This window comes from Onychomys torridus, chromosome 5, assembly GCF_903995425.1.
Source record: "Onychomys torridus chromosome 5, mOncTor1.1, whole genome shotgun sequence".
Lineage (NCBI taxonomy): Eukaryota > Metazoa > Chordata > Mammalia > Rodentia > Cricetidae > Onychomys > Onychomys torridus.
The window spans coordinates 96427008-96442531 of record NC_050447.1 but is presented as its reverse complement, the minus strand read 5'-3'; the positions used below and the strand labels follow the sequence as shown (position 1 = coordinate 96442531).

The window sequence follows — 15524 nt, the reverse complement described above, 5'->3', positions numbered from 1 at the left end:
AGTCACTCAGAATGGTCCTTAAAATGTTATGTATTTATAATTAATATTTTAATCAGAAAATGCAACTAGTTGTAAAATTTTAAAAAACACATTCCCCTCATCTTTATTTCTCCTTTTCCTCCAGTTTCTTTTTCTTTTTTTTAAAGATTTATTTATTTATTATGTATACAGAAGAGGGCACCAGATCTCATTACAGATGGTTGTGAGCCACATGTGGGTGCTGGGAATTGAACTCAGGACCTCTGGAAGAGCACTCGGGGCTCTTAACCTCTGAGCCATCTCTCCAGCCCTTCCTCCAGTTTCTAAACATTTGCATAATTTTCTGATGCATGTCCTTAGGACTTCTTTGTGAGGATACAAGCAAATATTTTATTTTTACTTTTTTCTATTCACAAAGATGTCAGGCTATACAAGGACTCATTATTTTCCTATCTTCCTGTAGTTGTCCTTGGGAAAATCCTGTTTTGAAAGTCTCTTGAGCCATCTTTCCTAGATAAATGTAGCTACCACCCCTCATCAAAGAAGCCTCTCTTTACAACAGAGATCATCACAGAAAAACGCAGCTGGACACAATGCAGAGATCAACAGATACATCTACATCATAGCTCCTGCATCTATGGCTCAGAGACATGGAGGAAGAGGAGCCAAAAAAGACTGTTAAGAGCCAGAATACCAGAAGTCCGCTGTGAAACAGTTCCTCCTAGAAATGGCTGCATACACAAGACAGGAACGATGGCAGTATCAATAGACATGGTAACTTGCAAGGGGGGTAAACTTTCACAGGGTGCCACCCCTCACCAAAGAACCACAGGCAATTGTTGACTGCTGGGAAGTGGAGAATTAGTCTATTCCAGAGATGAGCCCCCTTATTGGTTGTCCAGTGCAGAATGGTCAGCCTTGAAATCATATATACACAAACAACAAAAAAACCGACTTAGCAGGTTGAGTTTATATATATAATGTGTGTGTGTGTGTGTATATATATATATATATATATATATATATATATATATATATATATATAAATGTGTGCATGCATATACCTATATACATATATGAATGTAACAATAATAAAAGGCTATCAACTTGAGAGTGGGAGGGTATGGGAGGGTTACTTGGAAAAGACTGGAGGGAGGAAAGGGAGGAGAGAAAGTGATGTAATTCTATTTCAGTTAAAAATTTGTTTTTTTTTTTCAAAAAAAAATTTTTTTCCGGAAGCAACCACGAACAGGAGAAGGGAAGGCGAACCATAGAGTGTCGCTGTTGCCTAGAGAGGCCGGAAGTGCCCCGTGCCCCGCCCCCCAGGGTCGGACTTTCGGACACTTTTGTGACTGCGGGGTGCTGCTCGGTGCTGCGATCGCGGGTGGGTTTGGGTCTCGTCTTGCTACGGTCCTACCGCGGGCCCGGCTGCTTGTGGGTGGTGAGGGTGGGACAGAGCACCTTCCTCCGCGGCCTAGCGGCGCCGGGAAAACAAACTCGGTGGCCACCTGGGCCGAGCGCCCGACAGGGCCTCGGGCGCCTCGCCTCGGGCCGGTTCCGGGTGTCTGGTCAGTCTCAGGGCCTTTGGAGATGGGATTCTTGGGTCATATACTTAAGCTTTGAAAATGGGAGACCGCACAGTTTTGCTTTTCCTGGAGACAAGGTCAGTTCCAAGGTCTTTATTCTGGGGTACTGGAAAAGAGCCAGAACTTTGGAGTCGGGTTGCCTGGTGGATTCTGGCCTCTGCTACTTTGTGACTTTCTCCCAGTCCCTTAACCTTTCTGTGTTTTGCTATTTTAGGGAATAACAATATCGCCTAACTTACTGGATTGTCGTGAGGAGTAAATGGCTTCATTTGTGCAAGGTGCTTAAAATAGTGCCAGGCACGGGGTAATCTGCACGGTGTAAAGATGCTTTCATTATTACTGTTGCTGTTTCTATCTAGGACAGCACTTTCTCTTCATACTGGCTGTTGTCTTTTGAATTTTAGTGCTGTTTACCAGTTCTCTTTGTAATGGATAATTTCTGTATTTTAGGAGGGAAAATAAAACGTTCTGGAGAAGAGCCTGCCCTAAAGGAAAAATTAAAAGTGGTTTGTGTAGTGTGTTGTGGTACTCGGACTCGCAGAATTTTAAAATCTTGGGGATGCCTTTTTTAGGGGGAGGAGGAGCTTAAGAAACAGGAGGAGCAGCAAGAGGTATCTTAACAGTGAAGATGCGTAAGGACCCTGGTGTGAGCTGACATTGCTGTTTTTGCTCGGTGCTTCGACCTGCCGGCTTTCTGACCCTCAGCAACAATCCTCACCTGCATAAGGATCACATGGATGGATGATAAATATGACTGATAGGTAGATAGGTGGATTGATGGTGGATTTAAAGACAGGTAGATCTGACACTGAGTCACACTAACACCCTTCGTTCTTTCTGCAGGTTTTTAAGGCTAATGACCAAATACAGTTTACCATTGTCCCTGAATTGACATCTCTTGCAGTCTTTAATAATCCTTTCATCTGCCTCCTCTTTCTTGGTGAATCTGGAGTTTTTAACATTCTCAGGGCCTACAGGGACCCCTGTAGCATTTTCCTATTTGTAACTTAACAAAAGACTGGAAACCTTGTCTATGATTTGCTTATTTGATAAGCGCAATCCTGACCCCGTACCTTTGTGCTCTGCCCAGTTGGGCCGAGACTCCAGGCAGGGCAAGTGGTGAAACATGAGTGGGTGAAAAGGGTTTTTAAGACTATACCAATGCTCTTTTTCCTCCCTACACCCACCCCCTTTAGTCTCAGGGCTGCCCTTACCTCCCTTGACCCCAACGGAATGCTTTGGACTGTATTTAGGAAAGAAATAGGGTTTTGTGTAATATTTAAGATTATGTTGGGAAAGATTTAAATGCAGGTCAGAGAGAAACTTCAACTCGACTGCAGTAGTCAGCCTGTCAGCAGTCATTTTGAGTCATTTTCACACGTGGTTTTCCTGCCTCTCCCTTTCCTTCACTTTCCTCCTCTATCTGTCCTTCCCTACTCCCCTTTCCCTCCTCTCCCTCCCTTCTTTACTTCCTTTCATTCATTTTACAGCAAACTGGAGGCCAAGACAGCCTAACACTTACCTGCAAGCATGTGAGTGCTGAGACAGGAACTTTAATTTAGCCCCAGTGTCACAATAAACAGAATTGACAGCAGCTCTTTAATCCTGTGTTCATGTTTTCCTGATTGACCCACAGATGTCTTTTTACAGTCCGGGGATGTTGTTTAAACTGCATGATGTGTATTGAATTGCTGTCTCTTGTAATCTACGGTAGTCTTGCCTTCCCTTTGCTTCCTGTTTAAAACTCCCTTTATTTATGGGAGAATGCATTTTCAATATTCTCACATCAATTGCTTTAAAAAAACAAACCTTTATCTTTAGCTTCTTAGTTCTTGAACTTGGCTGCACTTTGGATCATACCAGTAAGTTGTCAAATACTGAGGCCTGTGGCCTACGCCCAGAAGCTGGTCCAGTTGACCTTGGCTGCCCAACTATCAGGAGGCTTTAAAAGCTTCCCAGTGATTCTCTTGTGTAGCATAGACTTTTAGTCTGCTCTTGTGTTTTCACCTGTACTTGAGTTTTTGGATCTAGAGGTGTGATTAAATTTAGGTCTGCTTACTTGAGAAAAAGATTAAGAGTATCCAGATCTCTTGTGACAGCTAATAAGGAGGAAGTATTTTCTAACAGTTTATGTAATGTTCATCCAGGTGTGGTGGTTCACACCAGTAATCTCAGCTCTTGGGAAGTGGAGTCAGAAAGATTGCCATCAGTTCAAGAACAGCTTGGGCTATGTGGCAAACTCAAGGCCATGCTGGACAGGGGTGAGACTCTGTCTTATAAATCCAAAAGGAAGAACACAATTAAGTCAAGGTTACCTAACTTCCATCTGCCACCTGTGCTGTCCCTTGAACTGAAGGAAGCTGGAATGAGAAATTCAAATGGGCACAGACTTGGAAATATCTTTCCCTTAGTAACTCTCCCAGCCTTACTCATTCTGATCTCCTTGTTCCGATGGGTAAAGAGGGGTGCACTGACATTTCAGTGTACTCAGAGAACTTTGCAGGCAATTCTAGCTTAAAATCTCATACCTTCTGATCCAAAGGAATCAGGTCTCCATCCCTTTTAGGAGGCCCAAGTCTCAGTTTCTGAGAAGCTGTGAAAAACTGAGACTGGTTAATATGTGATATTTCCAAGGTCATACAGCTGATTGTGGTGGAGGAAGGGCTTCCATAAATGTCTTATTTCACTGCCCATGTTCTAACTCAGGTGGGATACTCAGGCAGCCTTCTTTGGCATGGGTTATGCCCACTTCAGCTCCCTTGTGAGGCACATTGGACAGCCACTGAATGCTCGTTTAACACAGCTTTTGAGATGACACAGTGAAGGGAAAGGAGGGGTACCTTGTTTACTCCTTCTGCATGGGTCAGATATCTCTCTCCAGCACATCCACTCATCCATCTGCTGTCTGTTGTCCAACCATGGGAAACAAGCATGCCTGCCTGTGTGCTATGGAGGCAGCCTTTGTCCTTACCTTCTTAACCAGTCAACTACCTCCTCTGGTTTCTAAGTTTCCTGTAAGTTTAGAACACGGAGATGAGTCAGCATGTTTTCTAGTTTTGAAGTGTGTGTGTGTGTGTGTGTTGTATGTTTATGTTCAAATGTGTGTGCACTTGTATATACTAGTACATGCACACATGTGTACACATGGAAGCCAGAGACCAGTATTGAATGCCTCTATTACTCTCCACCTTTATTTTTATGTGTCTATGTTTCTGAGATGGGTCTCTCTCTGAACCTAGAGTTCACCAATTAGGCAAGAGTTGGCCATCAAATCAATCTAGGGGTTCTCGAGTCTCTAGATCCCCACTGTGAGAATTACAGGTCTCCTCTCAATTTCTCTCTTCAGAGGTATGAGGTGTTCAGATCCATTTACAGAACATCCTTTGGAGAGCTTATTGTAGGGTTCAGGTTTCCTAATTACTCTGTCAAAGTACCTAACAATATAACTTAAAGAAGGGTTTATTTGAAGATACTGTCTGCCATAGAAGGGAAGTCAGGGGCAGAAGGTTGGGGTGGCTGGTCACATGTCTGTAATCAGGAAGCACAGAGATTGATGCCGGTGCTCTACTTTGTACTTTTTATTAGGTCTAGGACCTTACTTAGCCCATGGAATGGTACTACCTATATACACAGTGAGTTTTCTTACCTCAGTTAAAGTGCTCTAAAAATGCTCTCACAGACAGATTCTAAGTGATTCTAAACCCTGTCACATTATCAAGATTAACTTGTGATAATTAAGACATCACTTAAATCATAACATATTTACCCTGGCCCCTATAGTCACATTCATCTCATAATGTAAAATGTGTTTTTGTCTGTTTCCAAATGTTCATATAGTATTTAGCAGTCCCAACACTATGTAAGTACAGAGCCCTTTCTGCAATGCAGGCACTCTTAACTGTGAGCTCCTATAAAATAATACAATATACTTCTAATGTACACTAGCACAAAGTAAACATTCCTATTGTAAACATGAGGAATGGGAGCATGGCAGGGAGAGATTGGACTAAAGCAAGACTGAAACTCAGGAGGAAACTGATGGGATCATGGGCTTAACAACTATGGGCAGCTCTGCCTCTCCAACTCTAATGTCTACATGTGACCTCTCTGTCCCAGCTCTACTCTGTGCCTTGGCTTTTCTCAGCAGATGACCCATGATCCTGGCATCTCCTGTATTTTGGAATCTCCATTGCAATTTAGGCTTTATATCCCCAGCTTCATGCAATGGCCTTCTTATGGGAAATCTGACCACCACACAGCCTAGTCACAGGGTCTGTCTGGAATTGTGCAAGCCTCTGTGATCTTTTATATCTTTCATGCTTGCAAAACCAGTACTACGTGAATGATTCTTTCAAGTATTGCTTGCTTGAAATATAGCTTGATTCCTTTATACCAAGTGGTCTCCATGTGCCTCTGAGGGTAATGCGGGCGGGGGGGGGGGGGGCATATTTCCATAGGCAGCCATTTTGAATCAGTAAACTTTTGTGATGTTCTGTTTAGGTTCTTCCTTTTTTTTTTTTTTGGTGGAGCTGAGGATCGAACCCAGGGCCTTGCGCTTGCTAGGCAAGCGCTCTACCACTGAGCTAAATCCCCAGCCCTTAGGTTCTTCCTTTTAAATGAATTTTACATGTTAGGATTTGGAAGGGAATGGACGGATTGCTCTCAGAGAGCTTTCCTTATTTTCCAGATGTAGAAAACAAGATTTATCTTTCATAATGCTAGTGTGACCATTACAGAAGTCTGCACCCTCATTATTTCATTACACTAGAACACACTCCTTTCCGGAAGAAACCACATTTTTCAGATATGGTTTGGTTTGTGAGTACTGATTATGCCATGGCCTAAATGCTGTCCTGTTTGCAAAGTTATTCTGCCAAACAAATTAGTCCAATATATTTTCAATTCACTCTTAAGTTCTCATGGCATGGACTGAATGCAGCCAGATTCTTTGCCAGGATGTAAATGTAAACAGATTCTATTCCCGTTCCTGAAAAGTCTGTATTCTACTCTAAAACCCCATCAGCTGGTGTCCACTGCTTACATGTTTCTGGCATTCTGGAATTCCCAACCCTCACCAGAATGGCCTGTTAAACTTTACTTACATCCATCTAGGGCTTTAGCCTGTAGCTCCAAACTCTGGCGTTCCTCTCCATAAACCAGTCCATAGATAGAAACACAGTCAAGTGTGTCACCGCAGTGGCTCTTCTCGGGTCTAGTTGTCGGTACTTTCTCATCGCTGTGACAAAGTCCTCGACAGAAGCCAGCAGAGGAAGGGCTTCTCTTGCTTGGCAGTTTGACGTACGGTTCAACATGGCGGCGGCGGCAGCGACTCCCATTGTCTGTAGTGAGCAAGCAGAGGTGAATCCTGGTGTTCCACTGGCTCTCTCCTTTTTGTGTGGGACCGGAGCCTGTGGAATGAGGCCACCCATAGTCACGGTGGATCTTCTGACTTAAGTTTAGCCTCTCCAGAACACCCTCACAGATATTCGTAGTTGATTCTAAGTCCTCCAAGATGGTACAGAATGAAAGAAAGCTACAGAGGCATTTGAACAAGTGGATCTCCTCAGTTGTTCCATGGCAGTTTCCCCGGGGTCCTGGGCATAGGAGGAGGGGAGCATTTGCAACTACAAGTGGCTCATAGTCATCTCCACCTCTCAGTAGTCTTTTGCAGAAATACAACTCCCAGCTACAGTGAACCGGAAGAACGACTTGGCCCGGGATGGCTAGAGAATCAAGGGAAAGCACAACCCTGGACTCGCACTCTGCAGAGGACCAGATGGAGTTACTGGTCATAAAGGTGGAACAGGAAGAGGCCTCCCCCTTGGCAGAGGAGGCCAGCTGGCTGGGCAGCCCTGGGCCCGACCGCTCCCGCCAGCGCTTCCGCGCTTTCCGCTACCCAGAGGCCGCTGGGCCCCGGCAGGCGCTGAGCCGGCTCCGGGAGCTCTGCAGACAGTGGCTGCGGCCAGATATGCACAGCAAGGAGCAGATCCTGGAGCTGCTGGTGCTGGAGCAGTTCCTGACCATCCTGCCAGGGGAGCTGCAGGCCTGGGTGCGCGAGCAGCACCCTGACAGCGGGGAGGAGGTGGTGGCGCTGCTGGAGTACTTGGAGAGGCAGCTGGACGACACGCCTCCACAGGTAGAAGGAACAGGTTTAGGGTCTGAGCCCTATGCTCTGTGCCTTCCAGAAACCTCAAGCAAGAGCCAAGGGAGGCATTGCTCAGAGCCCGCGAAGTCTCAGTCTCAACTGGGAACCTGAGGCGACCAGCGAAGTGACCTGGAGCCCCCAGAATAGCTAAGAGCACAAAGGAAAGTAGGAGGAGTGGGAAGAACGCAGTCCTGGTGAAGCTTGGGTAGAATGTGTCCAGCAGAGTGGTGACAGGTTAGATAGATAGGCACTTCTTAGCTGTGTGCTGAGTAAGGACAGGGCGGAGCACAGCGATGCTAGGCACAGGCGACTTTGTAGTTTTCTTGGGTTATCAACGTGACAGCGTCTTCAGAGCTGTGGTGCTTCTGCCGCCTTGCTTTGTTGTTCTCGCTGACAGTGGAGGGAAAGTCCACAGTTTTCTTAGCATCTAGAAAGGTTTTTCCTATCCAAATTCACGGACCCCTTGTTTGAACCCCTGGTAGAAAATGGGCTGGTTTTAACCTCTACCTTCTGGCCTATTTTAGGAGACAGTTTCCTCTGTGCATCCTTTAGTGTTTTCATAGTCAGGGGACACATGGCTTTCCAAACGGTGACCAAAGCCAAAGTTCTGGATGTGGAATTATTGCCCAAGTTTGTAACAGTGAAAAGTCACCACAGTCTCTGACCTTCGTTCTGTGTAAAAGCTGTGGGAACGCTGAGCAGTGGAAGAGAACGGAACTGGAAACTGTAACTTAATGATCTAGGAGCAAACCTGCATAGGATAGCACATGCCACACCGTACTGGGTGGTTTCATATGCTGGTTTCGCCCACTGTATGGACTAAACTAGAAACAGCATCCTCAGTTTTCTGATAAGTTAGCATGTAATAGATTTATATCACCACTTTCCTAAATGGGTTCATAAATCTACATGTGTATGACAGGAAGCATTAAATGGACTGTGGAAACATGTGCCTAATCTGCCATCTTAGCTTTGTCATTTAGCTTATTTTGGATAAGCTGTACCCTCATGAAGTTGTTTGTATGAAATGAGAACCAATTTGTAGAATTTGGGGACACTGTCAAGCTGAAAGTACTTTGCAAATGTCTAATAAATAGATGGAAAATAAAAATGAATGAATGACTTCTAGGTTCCAGATGATGACGATGGGCAGGAACTCCTTTGTTCCAAGGCAGTACTGTTGACGTCAGCTCAGGGCTCAGAAAGTAGCCAGATGGAACCCATGGAGCCTCTGCTTAAGCAGGAGTCTTTGGGATCCCTGTCCTCAGAAGTCAGAGGTCAGTATTACTAAGCTTTGTGTCTTTTTCCTCTTTGTGATGGTACATGTGATGAAATCCAGGACTTTACACATGCTAAGTGCTTTCTCAATGAGCCAGTCAGGCTTTCCAAGAGCTTTTGTGTCTCTTCAGAGAACAACTTTGCATCTGGTGGCATTCGGGTCTTTTGGAAAGGAAAATATTTTATAAACTTATATTTGTATAAATTTCTTAGTCAGACTTTTAAACCTGGGTTCCACAATGCCAAGAGGCTGGGTGCTAGTGAGTCTCACCCAGAGCTCTTTGTTTTAGTCACCCAAGGGGGCCACTGCGGAGAAGATGGAGTGACAGCTCCCAGGCTCACTTCAGAGTTGCAGGTGAGCTAGAGCTGTCCCTTCCTCAACATCCTTTACTCCTAGTGTTCTTTCTGCCCACTGCATCCCTGTCCTCCATTTTCCACCCAGTTCCCGCTTGGGGTATTAATTTCCTTATTCACTCCAAGATCTGTTTACTGTTAAACCTCTCATCATAGCATGCTTGAGGCTTTGCCGTTGGGGGTGGAATGGGTGAGCCTGTGAGCTTGCAACCCAGACATTCCCTGTTCCATCTCTTTAGTGGACTTTTATTCTTTTAGGGGTTGCTGAAAATGGAAGATGTAGCCCCAGCCCTTTCCCCCAGATGGACAGAGCAGGATTCATGTCAGATGAACCTCTACAAAGACGAAATGCAGGAGAACTCTGGCAGCTTGGTTTCCCTAGGTAAGACTGATGGGTACTAATTTCTTCTCAGGCTTCTTGCTTTCTTCTCTTTAATAGAACCTACTTCCCCTGTTAGGCTGTTAGAACCTGTTGAGCCCATTATGTTTGAAATAGACACACTTTGAAAGCCTATTATTGACTTGCTCCTTAATGCTCGTAATCTTGATTCTTTGTCTTCTGTCACAGTTAGGATTTCTATTGCTGTGACAAAACACTGTGACTAAAAGCAGCTTGGGGAAGAAAGGGTTTATTTCAGCTTACAGTTCCACATCAGAGTCCAACATCAGAGTCAGGACATTAACTCAAAGCAGAAACCTGGAGGTAGAAACAGAAGCCATGGCAGGGCGCTGCTTACTGGCTTGCTTTTCATGGCTTATTCAGCGTGTTTTCTTGTATACTCCAGGACGACCTGCTCAGGAGAGGCACTGCCATGAGCTAGGCCTTCCCACATTTCTAATTCATCAAGAAAATGCCCCACAGACTCACTTACAGACCAGTCTTCTAGAGGTATCATCTCAATTAAGATCCCTTCTTTCCAGATATGCCCAGGTTTGTGTCAAAATAGCATACCTCCTGAGTATTGTAGTCAAGATGAGTGGGATAAAGTAGATCCCATCCCTAGTGTTGTTCTGGCTCAGAGGAGATGCTGTATAAAGATTGAGTACTGGGGCTGTGTATCTCAGAGGTAGAACACTTGCCTAGCATGTGTGAGACCATGGCTTCAATGAACTGGAAAGAAAATCGTCCCTTCCCCTTCCTCTTCCCATCCATGACTTTCCCATGACTAGTGAAAAAGCTGAGGGTCATGGGGTCACAGTGTGAGAATTAGAAGCATCATTAGGTACCAGCTACAATAGGTCCTAGCCCTAGAGGCAAGGACACAGAAGGTTATCCGACTTGTCAAAGGTCACACAACACATTGGTGGCTCCAGTTGTCTCAGAGAGCTGATGCTCTGTTCTGGTGTGCCTGCCACTGCCAGGGCACAGTTCACCATAACTACCTTTGTCTTTGTCACAGACAAATGTGAACACTGCAGAAATCGTTTCACTTGCCTGTTTTCTGTTACTTCTTGTGCTCAGTCCTTCTCACATCCATTCTAGTTTGTTTTCTCGTGCTATAATAAATACAATCTGACCAAATACTATGGCTCTTTGAAGGAATCATGGGTTTATTCCCATGACACAGTTGAGAGAAATCAGAACAGGAAGCTCAGGGCGGGGACAGAAGCAGGGACCACTGAGAAATGCCACAAACTGGCTTACTCCCTTACTTTCTTCTACAATAAGAACCAGCTGCCCAGGGAATGACTCCCTCCACAGTGTGCTGGGCCCTCCCACATCAGTGATTAAACAAGAAAATGTCTTGCCCACAGACCGATCTGATAACGGTGGTTCCTCAATTGAGATAACCTTTTCAGATGTGACTCTAGTTTGTGTCAAGTGGACAAAAAGTAACCAGCACAAATTAGTTGACCCTTGTCAACTTGACATACAAACACATCACTATTAAATCATAACCTTTCCTTTCTTGTTTATCCCTGAGATCTTACATTAATATCCCAATATAAAACAGTATAATTTTTTAAAATCTCATAGTCTTTTTAAAAACCTCAACACTTTAGAATTCAGAGTCTTTAAAAAAAAAAAAAATCCAGTCTCTTTAACTGTTGGTTCCTATAAAATTAAGAACATGTTAAATGATTCTTTACTCCAAAAGGGAAAGACAGAGGCATAGAAACGATCACACTTGAGCAAAGCCAAATTCCAGCAGTGTAGCTTCAAATCTTGTGGCTCAGTATCCAAGATCTATGACTCACTAATGACTTTTGGCCTCCAAAGGCGTGGTCAGCTCCTCTTCTCTCCAATAGAGAAAATGCAGTATTTAGGTTCATGTCTGTGTTGACTTTCTAATTATCACAACTTAGAGGCTCCCGTCCACCTCCACTATGTACCTACCGAAGTCATTGCTTCTCATTATTATTTTGTTATTATATTTGTGTTTTAATTTTACATATCAGCCATGGGTTCCCTTGCCCTCCCCCGTCCCACCCCGTTCTCATCATTTTTCCTCTGTTCCCTCCACTTTTGGTTATACCCTTCTTCCAACAGCCCTGTTCCTGTCTTCATGTTTCCATACTAATTTCTGCATTTAAATGTTTGACCTTGGTGTCTATATAGACCTTTGTAGTTCTTGTCTCCATTCCTCACAGTGCTCCTATGCAACACAGAATTAACCGTTGTTGGCATTTGTGTTTCAGATCAGGAGATGCAGACTAAAATTAGGGACTTGCCGCCAGCTGAGGAATACACAGAACAAAAGCCTGAGCAGACACTGTGCTACTTGGGTGAAGACACTGCTCAGATTCCTGCAGGTGCAGAAGCCAGTGAGCAGGAAGGCAAGTCACAGACAACACAGAAAAGTGCCACCGGAAATAGGCGGTTCTATTGCCGTGAATGTGGAAAGAGTTTTGCTCAGAGTTCAGGCCTAAGTAAACACAAAAGAATCCACACTGGATTGAAACCCTATGAATGTGAGGAGTGTGGCAAAGCCTTCATTGGAAGCTCAGCTCTCATCATTCATCAGAGAGTTCACACTGGCGAGAAGCCATATGAGTGTGAAGAATGTGGCAAGGCCTTCAGTCACAGCTCAGATCTCATCAAGCACCAGAGAACCCACACTGGGGAAAAGCCCTATGAGTGTGACGACTGTGGGAAAACCTTCACCCAGAGCTGCAGCCTCCTTGAACATCACAGAATTCACACTGGAGAGAAGCCATACCAGTGCAATATGTGTCCCAAAGCCTTTCGGCGTAGCTCACATCTCCTGAGACATCAGAGGACCCACACTGGGGATAAAGATTTTTTTGTTCCAGAACCCTACTGGGAAAGTCAGAGTAGGGTGGAAAGCCATTGGGAAAATATTGAAACTCCTGTATCTTATCAATGCAATGAGTGTGAGAGAAGTTTCAGTAGGATTACAAGCCTTATTGAACACCAGAAAGTACACACTGGTGAGAAACCTTTTGAGTGCAAAACATGTGGAAAAGGCTTCACCCGACCTTCATACCTTATTCAGCATCAGAGAAGACACACAGGGAAGAAACCTTCTGTCACAGTGACCCCTGCTGTACATTCCGAAGTTGGTGTTCAACTGTCGTTGAATTGAAGCCTCCCTTGAGCCCCTACTGACTGCAGAAGTCGTAGGCTGGGGCTCTATTTAATAATGCACATCCTCAGATACTAGGGATCTGGCTGAGACTCATTATCTTCTACATGCTAGAAGGTAACTAAAGAAAAACAACAAATCTTATTTCATAGGAGGTTATGAGAAAGAGTTGACTGTAAGAGTTCTCACCCATGGAATCAAATGGGCTTCCTGACTGGCAGATTGCCTTCCCTTGGCCTGCATCTCAGGTCTCCTGAGGGATGCTTATGCTTTGGGGGCGTTACTCTGACCCTTTATTAGGCTAATGAGCCCTTCATAAGTGGTCAGACTTGGAAATCTTATGTCCTGCTTTGTGCCTTGTATACAGGTGCTAATTAATAAACATTTATTAAATATACTGGTGAGATTTCCTGCATAGCTCTGAAAACCCATTATTATCTGGAAAATTTCACCAAGGCCATTTGTATATCTTTAAAAAAAAAAAAAAAAAAAAAAAAGATGTTTTAGATTGAGTCAATGTAGTACTGCTTTGTTTTTGTTTTTGATTTTTGCCAAGTACCCTGACTTGTCAGGGGAGGGGTAAAGGTGAGGTTATTGTGCTAGAATCCTTTAATTCTTTACCTAATTTGGAATTCTGTGAGAGTGCCTTAAACAGCTTCCTTAGCATTAAGTCATTGTGAATGTGCCACCCATGGAATTCCACTAATATTTTTTTTCTGTTAATTTTGTTACTCTTGGGAGAAAAAAACCAACCAAACAAAAACCCTTTCCTACTCATGTAGTGTGAAAAGCAGTTTCAGAATAAAGTGATCAATGTCTAAGGCTTAGCTTCTTGATTCTCACTTTGGTGGTTATCTGGGACCTAACCCAGAGCTCCGGCCTCCTCTCCTTATGTCATACCCACAGGCTCAACTGTGCTAAGGCAGTGGGTTGTGTCACCAAGAGACAAAGGCAAACAGAGCCCCTCAGACCTGGGGAAGGTTCAAAAGTACATGTGGTGCAGCCGAGAGTTCGCAGGAGCGTCTCTGCTGGATAAAGAGCATTTGTTCTCATCAGCGCTCTGTCTGTTCCATCCACACTGCTTACTACAGGGAGAGGGATTTCACAGACCACATTACACAAGCAGTGACAGTGGTCATCTGCTGTGATCTTGTATGACCAGCTTCCCAAGGAAGAACTAGAATCAGACATTTGCCTATCCTACAGTACTGCTGGGGAATTAATTATGTGAACACTCCCTAGCTTGGCTCTGTTTTTTACTTAAGAGTATTTCAGGCCAAGCAGTGGTGGCGCACGCCTTTAATCCCAGCACTCCGGAGGCAGAGCCAGGCAGATCTCTGTGAGTTCGAGGCCAGCATGGGCTACCAAGTGAATTCCAGGAAAGGTGCAAAGCTACAAAGAGAAACCCTGTCTCGAAAAAACAAAAAACAAACAAACAAACAAAAAGTATTTCAGTAGCCAGGCTTAATCCCAGCACTTAGGAGGCAGAGGCAAGTAGATTTCTGAGTTCAAGGCCAGCCTGATCTGCAGAGCAAGTTCCAGGAAAGACAGGGCTACACAGAAAAACCCTGTCTATAAATAAAACAAACAAACAAAACAAAAAAGAACATATAATAGAGCACTTGTTCTTACGGAGGATCCAAGTTCAATACTCAGTACCCACACAGTGTCTTGAAGCTATCCATAACCCAGTTCCAGGGAATCCAACACCCTCTTCTGACCATTGAGGGCACTACTAAGCACATGGTGAACAGACATATGAGCAAAACACTCATAAATTAATCTAAACACTAAGTTTCAGGAACATGGTGTTTGATGTTCTACTTTTCTCAAAGACCATTCACCTACAACATATTGATAGTAAACTGCACAAAACCTACCCCTACTAAATCAAGCCAGTGAATTCACACTAAATATTTAAAATAAGAATTGCTTGCTTTGGAATCCAGAACTCCAGTGTGAGTGCAAGTCTTTGCTTTTTTACACACTGACTCTAAATCACCTGTATCCAATGCCACTTAATTACACCGGTGAGTACTTACCCTTTATGCTCACTCTCAGCAACTCCCCTTGGACACTGCAGATCAGCAGTTGGTTGGTTGGTTGGTTTTGGTTTGTTCATTTGTTTGTTTGTTTTGTTTTTAATCATGGTGGAAATTTCAGGCTTGTCAACTGAAGTCAGTACTGTGAAAGTATTTATTACATATATGTCAAATGGAGTTGCTTCTTAGGATGCCTGCTTTCTTGCAAACTTTTGTTAGGCTATCGCAGTGGTTCTCAACCTTCCTAATGCTGTGACCCTTTAATACAGTTCCTCACGTTGTGACCCCCCCAACCATAAAATTATTTCATTGATACTTAACTGTAATTTTGCTACTGTTATGAACTGTAATGTAAATATCTGATATGCAAGATATCTGATATGTGATTCCCCAAGGGAGCTGTGACCCAGAGGTTGAGAACCACAAGTCTGTCACTTCTTAGGATAAAAATACTCTCATTACTGTATCTAGTTATATTTCTCAATTGATTTCTGGCATCAGCAGGCTTCCATAGTTATAGCAGCAATGTTGAGATTCTAAGTTTGGATATAGCAAACTTTTCTAGTTTGATTTCACAATGATTTTGCTTATG

At 44.0% G+C, this 15524-nt stretch overlaps 1 protein-coding gene across 5 annotated transcripts; it reads left to right on the top strand.

The window, feature by feature from the left end:
* The first annotated feature begins 1278 nt into the window (after window positions 1-1278).
* On the top strand, window positions 1279-13711 carry LOC118583683 (zinc finger protein with KRAB and SCAN domains 3). 5 transcript variants are annotated; one of them, XM_036187275.1, is made up of 6 exons: window positions 1279-1363; window positions 7227-7701; window positions 8840-8987; window positions 9279-9343; window positions 9601-9724; window positions 11983-13711. In XM_036187275.1, exons 2-6 carry the CDS (start codon window positions 7285-7287, stop codon window positions 12888-12890), a joined length of 1662 nt encoding a protein of 553 aa, XP_036043168.1. In that variant the 5' UTR covers window positions 1279-1363; window positions 7227-7284; the 3' UTR covers window positions 12891-13711. The 5 variants fall into 5 exon arrangements, with proteins under 5 accessions (XP_036043168.1, XP_036043166.1, XP_036043169.1 ...); XM_036187273.1 differs by having other exon boundaries at window positions 7224-7701; XM_036187276.1 differs by lacking the exon at window positions 1279-1363 and adding an exon at window positions 1373-1642.
* The last annotated feature ends 1813 nt before the right edge of the window (window positions 13712-15524 follow it).